Source organism: Myotis brandtii, unplaced genomic scaffold, assembly GCF_000412655.1.
Source record: "Myotis brandtii unplaced genomic scaffold, ASM41265v1 scaffold1170, whole genome shotgun sequence".
Taxonomy (NCBI): domain Eukaryota; kingdom Metazoa; phylum Chordata; class Mammalia; order Chiroptera; family Vespertilionidae; genus Myotis; species Myotis brandtii.
The window spans coordinates 237,413-257,155 of NW_005354050.1; the positions used below are offsets into that span (position 1 = coordinate 237,413).

Consider the following 19,743-nt stretch of genomic DNA (forward strand, 5'->3'; position numbering starts at 1 on the left):
ACTAATATAGAGATTTTATTTAAATTGTATTGAGTTTTTACAGCACATTGCATGTTTGTCACAACGCAACTGCACAGTTTGGATTTTTGGCCACGTCATGTCACTTACACCCACAAGAGCTCTGAAAGGAGTATGTGATGAACACATCTGAGCTGAGAGCCCAGAGTCTCTCCCCAAGGCCATGCAGTATGTTCACTGATGGGATAGTCCCTCAAAATAGCCATACAAAAGAGACAGATACAGTCCCCGCAAAGGTTACTAATTTTACTCCCCATGTGCAATGAAAATCAAGTTAATTAAAAAGCCACTCACAACTGGCAGTTAAGTTGTAATGATTGCGAAAATGCTTAGAAGAATTTTATGTGTCAGAGACAAGGGATAGTTTGTTACTTTTTCAATGATCTCAGGAATTTCCCAGACACAAAATCTCCATTATTCAACTTCATTTAAACCAAAAAGAGTTCTGCTAGGTTGACCTAAATACGCCAAAACTTTTTAGGTTACATCCACGGCAAGTATAAAAGCACAGATGCTTCTCTGTAGGATTGAAGAAAAGGTCAGGACAAATATGATTCTTGTTCAATTTTTTTTCAAATAAAAAAATCTTTTTTCTAGGAAGCAACATGAAAGTAGCAGACAGCTACCATAGTAGTTTTAAAACAGGATAAGCCTAAGTGTAATTTACCTTTTATACACCAACAAATTAAGAAACATGTATAAAGGAACTTCTAGTGATTTTGTTATAGGTTAAGAAAACTGTATCTGTCTCACCCACAGTACATGGCTATATCACTGTATCTTTTGGTTAAGTGCCACTGGTACATATTAATATGAAAAAAAAATGAAAAAAAAATAAAACAAGGTTTGGTCCAAATGGACACATTTTCTCTCCCAATTTTGGTATCAAGGCTTTATTCTCTTCTGTTTGGGTTCCATTGTTAAGTGCACAGAAATAAACAGCAGCATTTGTACTGAAACCCTCACATACCAAACAGCATATTCTAGGAGGTAAAAACCAAACACTAAATTCTACCCTCAAGGTGTCAAGTGTTCAGGATAAGAAGCAGTGTGACCCAGAGGAGGCAGCAGCCAAGGGAAAGACAACATGAGGAAAGTGGGCAATGGAACAACAACAACAACAAAAAAAAAACACCATGGTTTTATTTTCATGCCAGGAGAGGATCAAGGTGTAACTCCTGTGTTAGCACCAGGACAACTAGGAAAAGTCAGGCGCAAAGGGCAGGGCACAATCAGCAAATATTTCACAAGGATAATTTATGCGTTTCCCTTCTCATTCTTCACAGTGCATACCTCAAGAGCCATCACTGAATGACACAGATGACTGCCTTTATAGCTCAAAATAACTGACTTTTGCCAGGACTGAACATCAGCAGAGTTTTTTCTGCTCCCAAAAATGTCTCACTCCCTAGAACTGTCCCCCTAAACTGAATATTCACTGATGCTGGCCGATGAGCCAAGTGAAAAATACAGCAAAACCTCCACTTGCTGAACCAGTCTTAAAACCAAACTCCACAGAAAGACAGAACTAATGCAACTAGAGGAAGTGCCTCTAAAGACTGAGCCTTCATGCACAGACACAGAGCACAGAGGTACAGGATATAGTTCATTTCAAATAGGATAGGAATTCCTATTTTATATACTATAATCTGCTTTATTTCAAGGTGGAGGAGAGATGGATCTGGTTATCACTTGGAGTTTGGTTATACATATGCCTTTCTATTGCTGTTTGGGGCACACATTACCAGGCAGTATCAATGAAATCATTATCTTGTGACTCCCAGGAGAAAGAAGCTGGAGTCACCAACTCAACATTAAGATTCCAGACTCTGGGTCTGGGTCAGGACCATTACCCCACGGTGAGGGTCTCACCCGTAGTAGAGGACCTCCTGTCAAATTGGAATTCCTCTGCTCCAGTCTCATGATACCAAGGATTTCTCAAGATGGTATCTTTGAACTCTGATTTCATGAGCCACACCAAGGAACCTTCAAAACTATACCAGAAGCAGATTCTCCCTTCCAACCTGCTATAATTGGATAGGTCATCTCTGGCATTCAACTGGAAGCTGTAGCAATGGGTTTCTTCAGATGTTGGCTCATCAGTTCCCTGGCACGAGATACTTGGATATGTTCGTAACATGAGTTACAGACGAGAACTGGGTCATAGAGTTGCTGATCAGGAATGGGCAACTTCAGGTGGCAGCAACCGGCACAAAATACATTCCCACAATTTCTGCCAAAGCACAAGGAGGAAAGAGTTCATCAGAAATGCCACTATGCTGAACATCTGAAACTAATACAAAATAATACTGAATGCAAACTGTAATTGAAACATTTTTTAAATAAAATAAATGCCAATACATTGAGAATGAATGATACTCTAAAAGGCATTACATGAGTAAATAAAGAGAAACGTTGAAAACAAGCAAAAATAGTTCCTATAAAGATGTCTCCATTTTCAGATTAATTCAATTTCATTCATATATGTGTACCTCACTTCTTCGAGCCATATCAAATCATATAAAACACCTTACCTGCAATGGTGTCTTCGTTTGGCCAACCAGAATTCACAGTCACAGTTATAGCAATGTGATGCCATATGGTCTGGAACCCAGCGAGTCACCTAACAGAAAGGACAAGAAAAAATTCCAGGTCCTTGTCAACAAAGCAGAACAACAACACTGCAACAAGGAGAGTGTCCCAGGAGGAAAGGACAAGGCCTGTCTTTATAGTTGGCCACTATTCACCTAAAAAGAAGACAGTCTACAGCACATCACTCATCTCTGAGAAATGTGAAAACACATTGGCTTGCATAAGGACCCATATTTGCAAGGACATACCTCAGTCTCTTTCTTATCAACAGGTTCCCAGCTTGCTTCTGAAAGGCAGTCTTCACTGTGATCAGAGCCGAAATCTTCTGTATCACTTCCATCCGACTCCTTCAAACATGTCTGAAGAAAAGGCAAAGGCATCAACATTATCTTCATCATCTCTAATATTTATTATTATGTATCACATGCTGTTCTAAGTGCATTACATGTGTGTCTTCGGCTGCTTCTGCCAAGTAGCGGCAAAGGAGACTATGTGTCCCACAAAGCCTAAAGCATTTGCTATCTGGCCCTTGACCAAAAAAGTTTGCTGACTCCTGTTCTAAATCATCACCCTGAATGTTAAGAAGTTGTTGGCCCTGCCCATCCCATCCCAACAAGTAGGTAGCAATGAAGACGGAATGTCTTAACAGGAGGAAGTAAAGTGCCTGTGTAGATGACAAGATATTATGGGCAAGAAGCTGACTCCTAGAAGCTCCCCAGGGACTGTTGTGCCAGAATCTGAGGCCTCCCCCAACACAGCAAAACCTAAATGGTCCTCATTTCTCACCTGGATTATTCTGAAACATCCTAACCAGCCTCCCAAACTGAGTTTCAATTGCCTCCTCCATTTAATACACTATTGCTAGAGTAGTAGTCTTTTTTTTTTTTTTTGTCTTTTTCTGTAATAATTTTTTATTTTTTTTCTTTATTGATTAAGCTATTACATGTGTCCTTATCGCCCCATTGCCCCCCCCACACACACACCCCCACTCATGCCCTCACCCCTGTTGTCTGTGTCCATTGGTTAGGCTTATATGCATGCATACAAGTCCTTTGGTTGATCTCTCCCCCTTACCACCACCCTCCCCTAGAGTAGTATTCTTAAAATACAAATCTGATCACATTACTCACTGGTCAAAAATATTATTACCTTGAAGGTAAAATCCAAACAATAAGGGAACTCAAACTGACCTTTCCGATCCCTGTCTACTTCCCCAATATCACCTCCCACCGCACTACCCAACTGCCTCCCTTGCCATTCTAGCACAAGTATACATGTACACACACACACACACAACCCATTTGTTCAAGCCATACTGTTGGAATACCTATTGCCTCCATGCTTCTACAAATGGTTATTTCCTTTTCACTGTCTACCAAGCTACATATGACACATTTTCCAGTACTCAGCTAAGCATTATCTTCTCAGGAATGCTTTCCCTGACCTTTCACTCTACCCCAGGCCCCAATACCTGATGCTTCCCTCAAATAGTATTAAGAAATAATCATTCTAATTGTTTGTCTCTTCCAATAGACTGTGAGCTCCTTGAGAGAAGGTTCTATGTCTTTCATCTTATAGCCCAACCACCTTACACAGTGGCACACAGCAAGTACCCATGAATGAATGTTGAATGGAAGGCTAATGGACAGAATAAATGAATGGATGGGTGGCAGTAGGTGAATACTTACAAAATCATCCTCATAATCCATGGGAGGTTCTGCTGGAGGGGCACAGCAGTGACGGATATCCAGTCTCATTTGCAGTTCCCGCACCTGTCGACGTAGCTGCTCCACCTCTTGCTTGTACACTGCTTCAATTTGCCGTAGTCTATGCTGGATCACATCCGTGGGAAAGGGGAGTCCATCATCATCCAGATAGAGAGGAGGCACTGGAGAAGGGCAGCTCAGTGGAACAGGCTTTGTGTTGGAGACCTGCTTTGGGTGACCGGACAACCATATCCGGTTTTTTCCTCCTGGACCAGTACAGTGTCCATTGGAATGACTAGAACAGAGAGGTGACTTCACCCCTTCTCTCTGAACCCATTGGCCCCCAAAGCAGGGCCCTATGGGCCGCATCTGCTTACTGCTCGACCTCTTGCTACAACAACCATAGGAAAGCAGCCGCCGAGGAGTGGTCTCCCCACTTGGGAATGAAGTCACCATCCCTTGGAAACTGTCCCAGTTGGACCCTAAAAAGGAGAACTCACTGATCTGGCTCTGAGAAATTGGCTTTCGAGCCAAATCCAATGGCACTTTCCCAAAGCGAGGATTTTCCAATAACTGCCCATTCCTATTATTCCCTTTTTTGTCAGTGTCTTCCTCCCCATCAATCAGATCTGGCACAGAACTGGGCTGTTCCTGGTGGGAGATACTTGCCACAGACTCTGGGGGATCTTGGTTGAGAAAGTCAGTGCTTGGGTCCGGAGGAGTTTGGCAGGTAGCACTCGGTGGGTTGCAAAGGATGCCCAGACTGTGATCTGGAGCAGATCTGGAGGGTACACCTAGCACAGAGCCTAGCTGGGCCTGTTGGGGGGCACCTGTAAGGGAGTCCTGGGAAGACTCAGGAAAATCACAAATTCTATCACACTTGTTGGAAATTACTTTAGAGAGTGCACTAACAGCTTCTTTTTCAGGGAAATGTTCAGGTGGCTCCTCTGTGCCATCTAAAGTCCTACACAGCACCTCCTGGGCAGGAGGGTCTGGAGCTGATGCCTTGGTCTCTTCCAGGACTTTAATCTCAGGATCAGAGGAGTTGCTCTTCATTTCCTGGGGCACTGTGGCACTGAGCAGTTTGTAACTTGGAGAACAGCTTTTGTGACTCTTGAAAGGTTTATTGCTCAAGTAGTCTTTCTGGCTGCTGGGCAGAGGTGAGGGAAGACCCATTTCTCCTACAGTCTGCTGAGGACCTCCTACCCCAGATTCCACGAAGGCTGTCTCTGATCCCTCAGGATTGCTATGCCAGGGCTCCAGGCCTGCTCTGGTCTCCTGACAATGGTTATTCAGGTTAGGGTCACTGGATGTGCGCGTCAGAGGGCTGCTTGTGTCACAGGCAGACAGAAGATCATCCATAGATCTGGTTTTAGGTAATCTGGAATGACAACACAATGCCACCAGGTCATGAAATGGGAGCCACCTCCAATATACAGAATCAGATCATCAAAGCAACATCAAAGCCAGAGTTCACAAGAAATAATGGCATCTAACATTACAGATAACCAATGTTCACTACAAAAAGTGTACTCTGCAAAAAAGTACAAGAACCCTGTCTTCAAGAACCCTGTCCCAAGCTTTCATCAGTCCTCACCCTACACAATCTCCCTGGGCAATCTCAACCACTCCCATGGTTTTAACTTAGCCTTCTAGGCTGATGCCTTCTAAAGCTACTATTCCAGCCAGGACTACACCTGAGCCCAAACCTAATGTCCAACTGCCTCTATCACATATGGTAAGACAGAAAGATGGGTTTTGGAGCTAGACAATATTGGTTCTGACACTTAGTAGCTATATAAGTAAGGTATTTAACCCCTCAGACACTTGGTTTCCTCCTCTATAAAATGATAATAAATTATAACTTATAGAGGTGCTGATTCAAAATATAGGCAACCAACCACAAATGATTAAGACTACACTTACAACTCATTTTTACAACTTTTCTTTTTATAAACTAGAGGCCTGGTGCACGAAATTCGTGCACAGGGGGCGGGGGAGGCAGTGTCCCTCAGCCTGGCCTGCGCCCTCTCACAATCTGGGACCCCTCACTCTTAACTGCCCACCTGCTCACTCCTAACCACCCCCCGCTCACTCCATACCGCTTGGCTCACCGCTCTTTACCACCCACCTGCTCGCTCCTTACTGCCCACCTGCTGGCTCCTTACCACTTGGCTCCCAACACCGCTGCTGCGCTCACCAGCCATGAGCTCGGCTCAGTGAGCCCAGCTTCTGGCTGAGTGGCACTCCCACTGTGGGAGCACACTGACCACCAGGGGGCAGCTCCTGCATTAAACGCCTGCCCCCTGGTGGTCAGTGCGCATCATAGTGACCGGTCATTCTGCCTTAGCGGTCCCTGGGCATATATTCCCTCTTTCACAGTAGTAACCAACACAGCTTTTTACAACAATTAAGCAGCAGTGTTCTCCTGAGTCCCAAGTCACCATGGAAACTTCTAGTACACAGCATTCAGAAAGTTACAAGGCATTTGTGCATGCCAGATGTGTAACATTTTCAAGAATGAGCTCCCTGATTTTTAAGACAGTTCAAAAGTCCTTAGAGCAACTAAAACTTCAGAACAATTTGCCAGGGCACAGCCGAGACATCACTGGGCTCCAATTTTCAGATACCTCAGACCAGCCCATATAGAAAAATCTCCTGAAGGTAGAATTACAATATAGCTCGAGTTTTCTAAGTGTTTGGTTTTTGAAACTTATTATGTTTTAAAGGTATGTTTGTGTTTGATTTTACTTTTGTAATCAATTTTGATTTTTTCTGTGCCATGAAATTCCAGCAAGGTGATAGCAATGGTTATGATTACAGTCTCCAAGTCCCATAGCAGGGCTTGAATCCCAACTTGGCAACTCTTTAGTGTTTGGTTTTTCTTAATGGAAACTTTCAAATATGCAACAGAAGTAAAGTTGTCAAAAGAATATAAGTAACTCCCATGTATTTTACCCAGATTCAACAATATCAACAGCTTAATTCCTATGTGCACCAAAGGCTTAATAAAATAATGCTGGTAGAGACAATAATGCCTGAGAAGTTTGGAACAATGAGAGAACTCATATCCAGCTAAGGTGGTCAGGGAAGGCTACACACAGAGGGTAGGATTTCAGCTGGGGACAGAAGAATGTGCTGGACTTTAATGGAAGAAGAGGAAAGAGGCCAAGACATTTTTGATCTAGGAAATGGTAGAACCAAAGGTACATCAGGTCAGCTTTTAGAGAAACTGTTTCCTTTAAAACCTTTATACCACTTATTCTTCAAAAATCCAACTCTCTACCTTGAATTCCTACTGCACCTCTTTACTGTCAACTAATATTTCAATCCCAACCTGCCTATATCTCCTCTTCCTCCCAGAATAGACTCCTCAACTTTACAATGTCTATAGGTGGTACTGATATCCTCCTGGTTTCTAAACTCAGGGACTTAGCAACTCCATAGCCTGCTAATGACTTCTCTACAGTGTCTTTTAATTTAATTCTTATATATTCCCAGGATTCTTCCTCTTACATCTAAATTACAACAGTGCTAGCTGGTCTCTGGGCCTCCAACTGCCAGGCTCAGTGACTAGTTCTCCCAAAATCCCAGTGTCACCAGGTCATAATGACTTCCTACAGCGATTTACTATTGACAAGGGAATCAAAATAAACTCCTCAGTGTAATGTTCAAAGCCCTCAATTAACTATCGTATATTTATTTTTATTCCTCAAAATAGCCCCTTCCCAACCCCTGCCAGCTCCAGAGAGCTGCTTCTTTTTTTATAAAACTCTCTCATGTATCCAATTCCTTTGGACCCTCTCCACTAACCTTGCTACCAAGCTCACAACTCCCTTTACTCCATTCATTTGTTTGTTCATTTAAGCATTTACTAGAGCACCTATTATGTGCCAGGCCCTGAGCCAGATATTACAGTACAAAAGAGCCATGGTTCTTGCCTAGTCTTCCATGAGTTCTCTGAGTACATAGTCATCAAATGACCTTTTTCTTACTTCTCATTTCTCTAACAGCTTTGAATTATACATTCTTATTTGCTTAGATGCTGACTTAGAGTCATTCTCCAATTGTCTTATGTCTTATCTTACAGCTTTTTAAAATATCTTAAATAGGGTTAATGGTTTCTATTTCTTTGGTATAGCCCATAAAACCTAGTATAGTACCAGGCAACTTGTAGGTATTAAAACAACATTTATTGATGCAAAAATTTGTATTGATTTTAAGGCAATAATTATTCAATAGGTCACAGAACTTATTGAGAATTTGATAAAAAGTTATGGCCCCTCTCTCTAGAAAAGTAAACTTATAAACCGATACCCACATTCTACATAGTTTGGGGAAGGAGAAAAATCACAGAATTCCTGAAACCTACCCATGGGCTCCTGATGGACTCAGCTCCAAAATTTCTAAAACCAGTAATTTAGGAGGTTGGCCTTTTTGTTTTCCTTTATAATATTCAGCCACTTATGTAAGTTATATTTTAATTTTAAAACTTTCTGCCAGTATACAAAGATCAAAATTTGAAATGTACATTCCTTTGAACCCATCATTTTCATTTCCAGGAATTTACCTGGCAGAAATACTAGCACAAATACAAAGGTATACATATAAGGTAACACTACTAACTGTACACTTAAAAATAGTTTTGGCCCGGTCAGTGTGGCTCAGTGATTGAGTATCGACCTATAAACCAGGAGGTCATGATTTGATTCCCAGTCAGGGCACATGCCTGGGTTGCAGGTTCGATCGCCAGTAGGGGGCGTGCAGGAGGCAGTCGATCAATGATTCTCAGCATTGATGTTTCTCTCCCTCTCCCTTTCTCTTTTGAAATAAATACATACCAAAAAAAATTAAAAAGGGTTTAATGTTAAATATTATGTGTATTTTACCACAATTTTTTAAAAAAGATACATATAAGGATGTTAACAAAAACATTCCCTATAATGACAAAAAATGGAAATTACCAAAATAACCAACAGAAAACTGGTTATATAAACTGTAATATACTCTAGCCTTAAACTATTATGCAGCCACTCAAAACAATAAAGCAGTTTTATATTATCATGGGGTGGTAGTCTAGCACAAAGTGGGAAAAACAATTTGCAGAACAGCATGCAAAATACAATTCTGTTTTTGTATTTATTTATTTTTTTAAATATTTTTATTCATTTTAGAGAGGAAGAGAGAGGGAGAGAGATAGAAACATCAGTGAGAGATAATCATCAATCGGCTGCCTCCTGCATGCACCCAACTGGGGATTGAGCCAACAACCCAGGCATGTGCCCTTGACCAGAATCGAACCCGGGACACTTCAGTACGCAGGCTGATGCTCTATCCACTGAGCCAAACCAGCTAAGACTATTTTTGTATTTTAAAAAAATGTTTCTATATGACAGTGTGAGTGTGGACATATCTATGTAAACAACTGGAAAGACATGCACCAAAGTGTTAGCAGTGGACACCTGTGGGGACAAGGATCGGGACGAGAGGACGTTTATTTTCTACTTTTATATTATTTGACTTTTTCCTTTAAATAAGGGATATATATCACTCATAATTTAACCAACCTCCATTCTACTTCCCCCAAAATACTCAACAAAAAGGTAATTTTAATTTTTATGTCTCCCTTTTAATTCTGGCCTTGTTCTGAGAAAGTAATGTGAAGGCCATCCATCCCCCTTCTGGGAGCCTGTTCCCTGAGAGTTAGATGCTTCTGGAAGCTAATGTCGGACACAGCAAAGGTTATTACTAAAATAACAAGCTCCCCTCGCCTTCTATGAGTGAACCGAAGACCATTCCCACAAACCTTCCAAAATAGACCTTCCTGTCTTGTTCTCCTCCCTGCTTGGGTATGTCACACAAGGTGATAGGAGTTCCAGGAAAGAAGACAACCAGTCTTATCTTAAGGGAGGACCTTGAAAATGCACACAGTGTATCTAGCTCCAGGCTAGATACAAGTCCTGGCCAAGTTTCTCCTTCACCCAACTCAGGAAGTTGCTTTTAGAGATCTCATTTTTTTAAAAAAGACTAATACAACCCTAGCCCCATGCTCGGCAAACTGTGGCTCGCGAGCCACATGTGGCTCTTTGGCCCCTTGAGTGCGGTTCTTCCTAAGCCTTAGGAGTACCCTAATTAAGTTAATAACAATGTACCTACCTATATAGTTTAAGTTTAAAAAATTTGGCTCTCAAAAGAAATTGCAATCGTTGTACTGTTGATATTTGGCTCTGTTGACTAATGAGTTTGCCGACCACTGCCCTAGCCGGTTTGGCTCAGTGGATAGAGCATCAGGCTGTGGACCAATGTGTCCCGGGTTCAATTCCAGTCAAGGGCACATACCGTGGTTGCAGGTTCCTCGGCCCGGGCCCTGGTCAGGGCTCGTGCAGGAAGCAACCAATTGATGTGTTTCTCTCACATCAATGTTTCTCTCTGTCTTTCCCTCTCTCTTCCACTCTCCCTAAAAATCAATAGAAAAAGATCCTCAGGTGAGGATTAACAAAACAAGCAAACAAATAAAAAAAAAGACTAATACAAAATAATATTGAACGTAAACTATAATTTAAAAAAAGAGAAAGAACAACATTTAGGCAAGACACAAAGCAATTATTGCCTTCTAGTAAAGAGAAGAGAGAGTAAGAAGGGCAATCTTACCTGTCCAGAGAGCGACCAGAGAACTCCTGGCTCTGAGCCACTGGGGAAAGGTAAAGATCCATGTTCTCCTCCCCGAGTGTGCATGGAGATGATGCTGGCAAGTAAACAGCTGTCCAGAGGTGCAGGGCCCGGACGTGACAAACGGGATGCAGGACCTAGGGAAGAAGGCCCATGCTAGTGCTTTGTGAGATGTTCCAGGGCCTTACATCCTCCCCACTGACTCAGCCTATTCTCCCTACAGGTCTCAAAGCAGCACCTATAGGACGAGGGTTCAGGCTTACCATGTCTGAGCCAGGTGTGTAGAGAAAGTTATGAAAGTTCTTATTGCCGGCTCGCAGGAGGGCCCACACAGAGCAGGTTCGCTTGTAGATGTTACGCTTTTCTCGTTCACAGGGGTTGTTGGCCAGGAACGTGCCGTAGAGGCAGGAGTATGTGTGCTGCACCAGTTTGACCTAGGGGGCCAAGACAGCTTGCACCTGGGGGCCTCGGCTGCCATCCCCCACCCTCGTCACAGGCTTTAGATCTTACCAGGAATGCTTCGTTAAACTCAAACAGGCAGGGGAACTGCTTGAGCAGCTGATGAACAGAATCAAGCCACTGGAGGAACACAGGACACTGTTCATTTTGGTCCTCTGCATTCTCCTGGTGGCCGCAGCGATCTCCAAACTTGTGTCCAAAATCCAGCCAGTCAGACTCTACTAATACTTGGAAGCCCTGCAAAGAAGACAGAGTTCAAGCACAGGGCCTCTGTGAAAAGGCTAGTGTGATGCTTCCAAGGGGCTGCCCAAAGCAAGAAGCTGGCAGCTTTAGAGAACAGGAATGAACCTAGAAGAGGACTCAAAGCTCCAATGACCTCTACTAAAAATCCTCGATAGATGCAGAGGGCCAAACACCTCCCCAGCCCCCCCCCCCCTTCCCCTCTTGTCCTTTCCCACCCAACCCCTCTCAATACCTCCAATGTCCTGTAATATGGGTCCAGTAGTATTTTGGCCAGGGCTACGATCTGTGGCGTCCGATCCCAGCCATCTGAGCAGTGCACCAGCACAGGCCGGCCTTCCCGGTCTACTGTATTAGCCACGAGCACAGCTGCCTTTAGCATCACCGACAAGTGCTGCAACCATTTGGTGCTCTCCAGTGCTGACAACCAGCTACACAAGAGCAGAAATCAAGTCTGTCACTAACAGCACTGAGGCTACAACAGTCTTTCCACCACCATGGCCAGCCACACCTAACAAAGTCCCCAGTGAGGGCTGAAGCAAGAGCCCAGCTGATGACCGTTCTTCCAAGGGTTATCAAGCAGGAAGGTAGGGAAGACAGGACCTGAGGCGAACAAGAGACTCTGAGGATCAGTAGTGGAACTAGGCAGCATCACATGCACATTTAGCCACTTTCTGTCCCCAGTTCTCTGTGTTCTTTAAATAGACAACTGACTCAAACAAAAGGAACCCAATGTCCTGTGGCCGTGCCAGAGTGTTGGCTGAGAACTAGAAGTATTCTTGGAAGTGGCTCACTGCACCCAGGCCCTCAGGTCTCCTGCACCTGCACACTTCCCATATCCCATCTAATCTTCCAATAACAAGAAATACTGGGTAGGGGATGAGATGAGAGGAAGGATGGAATCAAAGCAGGGAACACCTACTTGCTGGGGTCTGGCATCTGGCTACACACAGCGCGGAGGTACTGGAAGCTGTTCCGGATGGCATGGATGTTGGCCATTCCCATGAACACGACCTCACAGTTGGGATAGTACTCTGTAGGCATGAAAGAGGAGAGTGGAGCATAATGGCATGTCCTGGAAACAGCATGCAGGACAAGGGCAGTCCAGTGAGCAAAGCTTCCACAGCAGGGCGAACACTCCAGGATGGGACTAAATATACTCTGGAAATCTCAATCACCCTTTTATCTCTGAATACTCAGATGCAAAAGACTAATAGTAGTAATAATATTAATGACAAATGATAGCCATAGTATTACTAGTAATGACAATGTAGAGTAAATTCTCAATAAATAGTAGTTGCTCTGTGCCAGCAATTTTATGATGTAACCTCTAATCATCCAACAACTTTGCAAGGTATGCATCATCCCCATTTTACAGAGAAGAAAATAAAACTTAGATTAAGGAACTAAAGCATAGTTACAGCTAATAAGTGGCAGAGTCCTGATTCCAAGCCAGGTTTGTTTGGCATCTTTTACACAGTGGGCCCCTGCCCCCTCCTCACCAAGACCACCCTGAGCACAGGCTGGCTGCAGACACTGGGAGAACAGCAATACCTTCGCATTCGCAACCTCCACCCTTAGCCCGGTTAGCCACTGCCGCAGTGTAGGACCGAGCATCCAGAATCAGTAGCTTCTGGGGGGCCGCTGTGCTCTCCACTCCAGAGCATGCAGTCAAGGAGGAATCTAAAAACACATCAGGGAAGACCCTGGGTCAGCCAGCCACCCAGCCTCACCCTACACTGGGGCACACCCTTTCAAAAGAATATACCACTTGGAACCCCTCTCACCCCACAGCCTCTCAAAAGGCAGGGACCAGGCACCCTGCGTATTATCATCTTCTTCCCATCTTCTCACTGAGGACTCCCTGGAAGCCAATGAGGCCAAGTGGGGGCCTGCTCTCCAGAGGGCCAGCACCACCCACACCTTACCGAAGTCAGTGTCACATGCCTCGCTGGCATCACTATTCCCAGTGCCGAGGGAGCCCCCAGTGGCTCTTGTCCCTGGATCGAGGGCACAGGCTTTAGCGATGGATGTGACCAGGTACTCATCGTCAGCATTGCGCCAGCCCCACCAGCTGATCTCCGGCTGGCTGCAGCGGGCGATGGCAGCCCCATTGCGTAGGTGTCTGACAGAGCAGAAAAAAACCATCATGCCCTTGGCATTCATAGCCCCCTGAGACTCCGGGGGACAGACCAAGATCTCCAAAGCCAGCAGAAGCTACTAGTTCATACAGGCCATGAAAATAGCAACCAAAAGCCCCTAGAGGGCTTTATAGTTTACAAAGCACTATCACATACATTTTTCAAATGGGCTCTATATTCCCGGGGTGACCTTGACTCATCAAACCTGCACAGCACCTGCTCCAGGTACAGACACCCAGCAGGAGAACAAGCCTGAGCCCAGAGCATGAACAACTCCATACCTCAACACCTGTCGTCTCACTCTATTTAGCTACAATGTTCTAGTCAGGGGTCGGCAAACTTTTTCGGTAAAGAACCAGACAATAAATTTTCAGCTTTGCAGGTCACAGCCCGTCTCTGTCACAAATTCTTCTTTTTGTTTTTTTAAATATATCTTTATTGATTTCAGAGAGGAAGGGAGAGGGAAAGAGAGATAGAAACATCAATGATGAGAGAGAATCATTGATTGGCTGCCTCCTGCACGTCCCCTACTTTGACCAGACTCAAACCTGGGACCCTTCCGTCCGCAGGCTGACAGTATCCGCTGAGCCAAACCAGCTAGGGCTGTTTTTGTTTTTAATAATCATTTAAAAATGTAAAAACAATTCATAGCTCACAGGCTGCACATGAAACAGGCTCCAAGCCGGATTTGGTTCACAGGCCATTTTGCCAACCCCTGTTCTAATGCAGTATTTTATACATACACACACATCCTCAAAAAAAATGAAACTGAATAAATTCTCCGAAAGCCTCAGCCTTAGGAGAGAAGAAACTGAGACAGTTTTTGTTTTAAATTAGTTCATAGCCCCTTCCTTGCAGGGTGTCAATTCTCAGTCAACCACACTGCTGCAAACCGCCACTTTTGATTCCTTCCTTATTGCATAAAAAACGTCCTATTTGCAGCCCCCATTGCCTCACCTGTACACAACCACGGGGATCCGCTTCCACGAGCGGAAGGAAGCTACATTCTCCAGCTCCTTATCTGTGATCCACACAGGAACCAGCAGCTTCTGGGGATAACTTGGGCACAATCTGAGGAGAGACCAGATGGGGTCACCAAGCTTGATCTAAGACAGGTAATAACCCCCAGGGCTGGCTTTGTAGGAAAAGGGACGGGGAGCCCTTCTCCCCACAGAGCCAGGGAAGCTATGCCCACCATGCTTCATCATATGTGCAAGGGGCCTGGGTCTGGAATGGTGTTTGGTTCCCCATCCCCTGCCCTCTCACTTGTAGTTGCTGTTGATGTGAGAGACTCTCCAGACATTCTGCAGGTCAAAGCCCATCCTCACCAGCTCAGCCTCCTGCCGACATCGTATGTGTTCTCCTGCAACACAGCCCCCACATCTGTCAGCATCCAAGAGCACCATGTCCAGCGATGGGGGAGGGATGAGAACCAAGAGATAAGAAACCCCACAAAGAAAACAGCCTGGCCTGACCTGGCTGACACAAGTGGGTATGCTGATCCTCCTCAGTCAGCCCCAGGCACCAGGCGTGGTAGGCAAAGGCAAAGAGGTCCTCAGGCTTGGCAGGTCTCGCTGTGGCCCGGCTTAGCCGTGACAGCCACTCTTGGCACTGCTTGAAAGTGGAGAAGTGGCACCTGCCAGGCAAGAATCCACAGAGTGAGGCAAGAGGCAGGTGTGCAATGGGGCCAAAAGGGTCAAAAACGGCCACAGGAAAGCTGTGGGGAGAGGAGGCTGCAAAGCAGGCAGTAACAGAGACCCTGGGGAGGAGCAAGGACCCTAACCAACACCCAAGAGAAGTTGTCTTTGTGACAATTCTTTTCCCAAGAACTCTTGTCCTTGAGACACATCTGTCTCCTCTAATAGGGCCCCACCATTGCTCATTTCAAATCTAAAGGCTCTCACATGGCCCTGAAAGTTGCTACTCTTTGTGTTCTCTCTCATGACTCCTTAACATGAACCTTCTGCTTCAGGCAGAAGGTCTTGCTCATACTATTCCTGTCTCCTTGGTTTTTTTTCCACTTCTGCTCGATAATGTCTTCCCTCAGCCTAGCCACATCCTACTGATACTTTGAAGATAGTTCCAGTCCTAACTCTTCCTTGAGACCTTCCCAGCCTACTCCACTCCACAGACTCTTCCTTTCTTATTCTTAATGTGCTAGGAGTATGAAACAGCAATTTTTTCCACAGCATACTGCCACATGTCAAATCTTCCTCAGAACTAGACTTTAACCTCCTTGAAGGGAAGGGCAATGTGGATTCTCCTCCTGAATCCCTACAGACTGAGCACATGGCAGGCTCTAAACTGGGCATTCTTTTAATAATCCTTGGAGTCATCCCAGACTCCTTTTTCACATATCCAATCTGTAAGCAAGTCCTGTCATCTTTGCCTTAAAAAATCTGACCGCTTCTCAGTTTTGAGAATAGTACAGCTACCGCCCTACACAGGCCAGCATGATCTCTCACCAGGGTAACTGCAATAGCTTAACTAGTTTTTCAGCTTTTGCCCTTGCTTTTGCCCCTGTCCCCTTCCAACTATTCTCAATATAGCAGCCAGCATGATTCTATAAAACATTAATCAGATCACATCACTCCTTTGCTCAGAACCCTCTAGTGGTTTTTCATTTCCCTCAAAGTAAAAGGCAGTCAGTCATATGACAGTCTGGCACCCCCCTGACCTCTCAAGTCTTCTATCCCAGTACCCTCACCCACATGCACTCCATTCCAGCCAAGCTAACCTCCTCATCATTCTTTCAACATGCCAGGTACAAACTCACCGCAGGGCTTCTGCACTCAATTACCTCTGTTTGGCACACTCTTCCCCAAAATATCCACATGGTCACTTTCTTCAGGTCTTGACTCAAATGTCACCTTTTCAGTGCAGCCTCCCAAAGCACTTTGTCTAAAGCTACAACCTTCACCCACATAGCACTCCATATCCTCTTTCCCTGCTATATTTTTTACCTTTACACTTAGCAACACGTAACATATTTTATTCACTGCTAGTATCTCCCCACTGTAATATATATAAGCCCCATGAGAGCAGAAAATTTTGTCTACTTATTCCCTGTAGTATCTCCAGTGCTTAGAACAGTCTGAACAAATAAATGAACCAACAATAAAGGTTATCATTCTATGTGCTTTCCTACATATTACCTCATATAATCCTTATGACAACCACATGAGCTAAGTATTATCCCCATTTCTTCAGGTCAAGATATTGTGGGTCAGAAAATTGACCACCCAACCCAGACAAGGTTTTCACCTTTTTTTTCAAATTGTAAAAGTGAGGCACTACCTTTCCTTTCTTGCTCCACAGGAACCCTGCAGCAGAAAGGTTAGGGCAAGACTAGGGTGAGAGGACCTGAGTGAGGCCCCATTGTTCTCACCTCACCACTTTGGAGTCCTTGCAGGCAATGTGCAACTGGAACATATCACGGCTCTCCACACTGTCAATCATCCGGAGGGGGACCTTTAGAGGAAGGGCAAACTAAAAGCTCAGATCCCCACTGTCCACAGCACTCTTCACCCCCACCCCAGCCCAGATGCTGATATATTAACAGAAGAAAGGAAACCGACATTTACTGAGTGCCTATTAAGTGCCTGCTAATTGTGCTGGGTCCTCTACATATGTGACCCCAATTAATAATCACAAGAACCCTGCAAGGCAAGTTTTTTCACCTCATATTATTAAGAAGGCAATTGGGCCTCGGATGGGTGACTTGACCAAGGACATATAGCTGGCAAGTTGGCAAACTTCCAACAATTCCACTATGCCCCTTAGAAAAGCCAGCAACAGAATAAGGGAAAGAGAGAAGAGAGGAAGGGAGAATAACTGAGACAGAAGACCTATAGCTGGAAGAATGAGGCAGGAAAACAAAAAGTTAGTGGGAAAAAGAAAGGAACCCCGACTTCTTGGAGACGTGATCAAGTACAGCATTGGGGCAATTCCACATTGCACCTCACAGGGATTCTGGCTTGGTTGTGGGAGAACAAGACAGGTACTCACGTTGATGACAGAATCCTTGAACTTGATATGCAGCCGGTAGTTGGAGATGGCAATGAGGGCATCGGCTGCCCGGCCCAGGAACTCCACTCCCTCACCCTGCAGCACTGTGAAGGGCACCTGGCAAGGGGCAGAGCATCCTTCAGTCCAGATTTGAGTCACCCTTCCATTCCCCTCTCCAGCCCCTGACCTGTGGGATCCCCTCTAGAAAAGCTGGGCCAAGGCAGGACAGAAGAGTCCTCTCCATAGTAACAGCACCAGGCAACAGCTATACAGGAAAGCTGCCTTGCCTTCCCTGGGGCCAAAGGCTCCATAATGCAATGCAGACAGACTCCACAGACTGCCTTACCTTCAGAGACTGGGGAGCAGGAAGCCAGAACTCTGGTACTAGATCCCCTTGGAGATACTTGGGGGGAGGGAGGGTATTTTTTAACCAGGCAGGGAGCTCCCCCCACCGTGGGCCCCCCGCTCCTTACCTGCAGGTTCTCCTCCTCCTTCACCAGCTCCTTGGGGGGGAACAGATCCTTGGCGTGGATGTACTCCAGGCTGGGGGGCCCCTCCTCACCCTGTGGGGAAGGCCTCAGTCCTAAGTCACCAGCTCCACTTGGCCCCTTAGGCCTCATTCTACTTCCGTCCCCTCAGTAAACCCACATACAGCTCATGGACACTTATAAAGGTTCTGGTCTCCAGAGGATGGAAAGGAGGCCTGGCTTGGTGAGAGGGGCAGTAAGCCTCAGGGAAGAGTAAGGTCCAAAGAGAAACTAGGAATCTATTCTCCTCAAAGGAGGGATCTCCTATAGAACCAAAATTTCCCCAGTGGAGGAGAGAAACCTAAGAAAAAGAAAGACTAACGTAAAGGTAAGACAGAAGTGGGAATGGAAAGTGCTGCCCCGAGGAAAAGGAACCAGGTGTGGCAGCTGGTTAGACAAGAGGGAAAGCAGGCACCTAAGCCACAGAGGCTTCAACCTGGTGGGCGAAGGAGACAAAGAGGAGTGGGCCGGGGGATTCAGTGCTGTGCCTCTAGAGGGCCGTCATGGGTGCTTTCAAAAGGAGGATATGTCTTGGAGCTGAGCTTATCTTCCAGTTAGGCCCACACTGCTAACCAGCCCCCAACACCCACCAAGCCACCTGCCCTGCCTGCTGATCAGAGGGGAATTCCTGAGGATGCCCACAGCAAGCAGAAGTCACTCCTCTCCCAACCACCAGGGAGGGGAAAGGGGGGATCCACACACCTAGAAGGCACAGGGAGACCCAAGGACAACCAGGGTAGAGAGGCCTGGCAGACACCCACAGGGGGTGAGGAGGTGAGGGTGGGAACATCTGAGAGGACAGATGGGGAAGCTGGGAAGGAGCATTAGCCAGAGGGGAGGAGGGGAGGGCTGGAAATGATGCAGAGGTACGGAGGCCTGCAGAGTCAGGGAAGATGGAGAACAGAGGCTGTCTGGGGGACAGTCAAGGAGAAAAGACTGGCGTGTTAGGTGAGGGAAGGAGTGGTGGAAGGGGGAGGGGACTGGAGCCAGGGAGACAGCTCAGACATCCTGTGTCCCCCAACCAGCCCCCTAAAATCCCAGACAGCCTACTGGCCACATCCCACAGCCCCTAGCAAGAATGCAGCGGGTGGGACCAAGATGGAGAGGCGGAGGGAAAGGGATGTACCCCTGCAGGGCGGGGCCTGGAGATCTGCAGTCAAGGGCAGTGGCTGCGGGACCAGCACGAATCACAGAATTTCCATCCCCGGGCATCGACAACCCCCAACACCCGAAGATCAAAGCAAATCCAAGAAAGAAAAAGAATAGCCCCCTTCTCCTGCCAGAATCCTTGAGAAGGGGGATGGGCTGAAATTCAGAATCTCGAGGGCTGGCCCTGGGCGGGGCTGCGGGTGCAGCAAGCGCTGGGGCCCCGGGCCCACGCAG

At 45.8% G+C, this 19,743-nt stretch overlaps 1 protein-coding gene across 5 annotated transcripts in view; it reads right to left on the reverse strand.

Annotated features, from left to right (window-relative positions):
- The window catches only part of MTMR4 (myotubularin related protein 4), a 24,450-nt gene continuing 4,707 nt past the window's right edge, over positions 1-19,743 (reverse strand). For 4 of the 5 annotated variants that reach the window (XM_014529864.1, XM_014529856.1, XM_014529868.1 and 1 more), the window contains exons 3-19: positions 18,307-18,396; positions 17,834-17,950; positions 17,214-17,314; positions 15,301-15,461; positions 15,092-15,188; positions 14,783-14,896; positions 13,613-13,809; positions 13,239-13,367; positions 12,607-12,718; positions 11,920-12,115; positions 11,496-11,681; positions 11,249-11,419; positions 10,968-11,122; positions 4,299-5,697; positions 2,859-2,969; positions 2,553-2,641; positions 1-2,251 (exon numbers count right to left, since the gene is read on the reverse strand). In XM_014529864.1, the coding sequence (XP_014385350.1) occupies positions 2,074-2,251; positions 2,553-2,641; positions 2,859-2,969; positions 4,299-5,697; positions 10,968-11,122; positions 11,249-11,419; positions 11,496-11,681; positions 11,920-12,115; positions 12,607-12,718; positions 13,239-13,367; positions 13,613-13,809; positions 14,783-14,896; positions 15,092-15,188; positions 15,301-15,461; positions 17,214-17,314; positions 17,834-17,950; positions 18,307-18,396 (3,603 nt within the window). In that variant the 3' untranslated portion in view covers positions 1-2,073. The remainder of the gene's footprint in view (positions 2,252-2,552; positions 2,642-2,858; positions 2,970-4,298; positions 5,698-10,967; positions 11,123-11,248; positions 11,420-11,495; positions 11,682-11,919; positions 12,116-12,606; positions 12,719-13,238; positions 13,368-13,612; positions 13,810-14,782; positions 14,897-15,091; positions 15,189-15,300; positions 15,462-17,213; positions 17,315-17,833; positions 17,951-18,306; positions 18,397-19,743) is intronic. The other variant, XM_014529871.1, reaches the window with a different exon arrangement.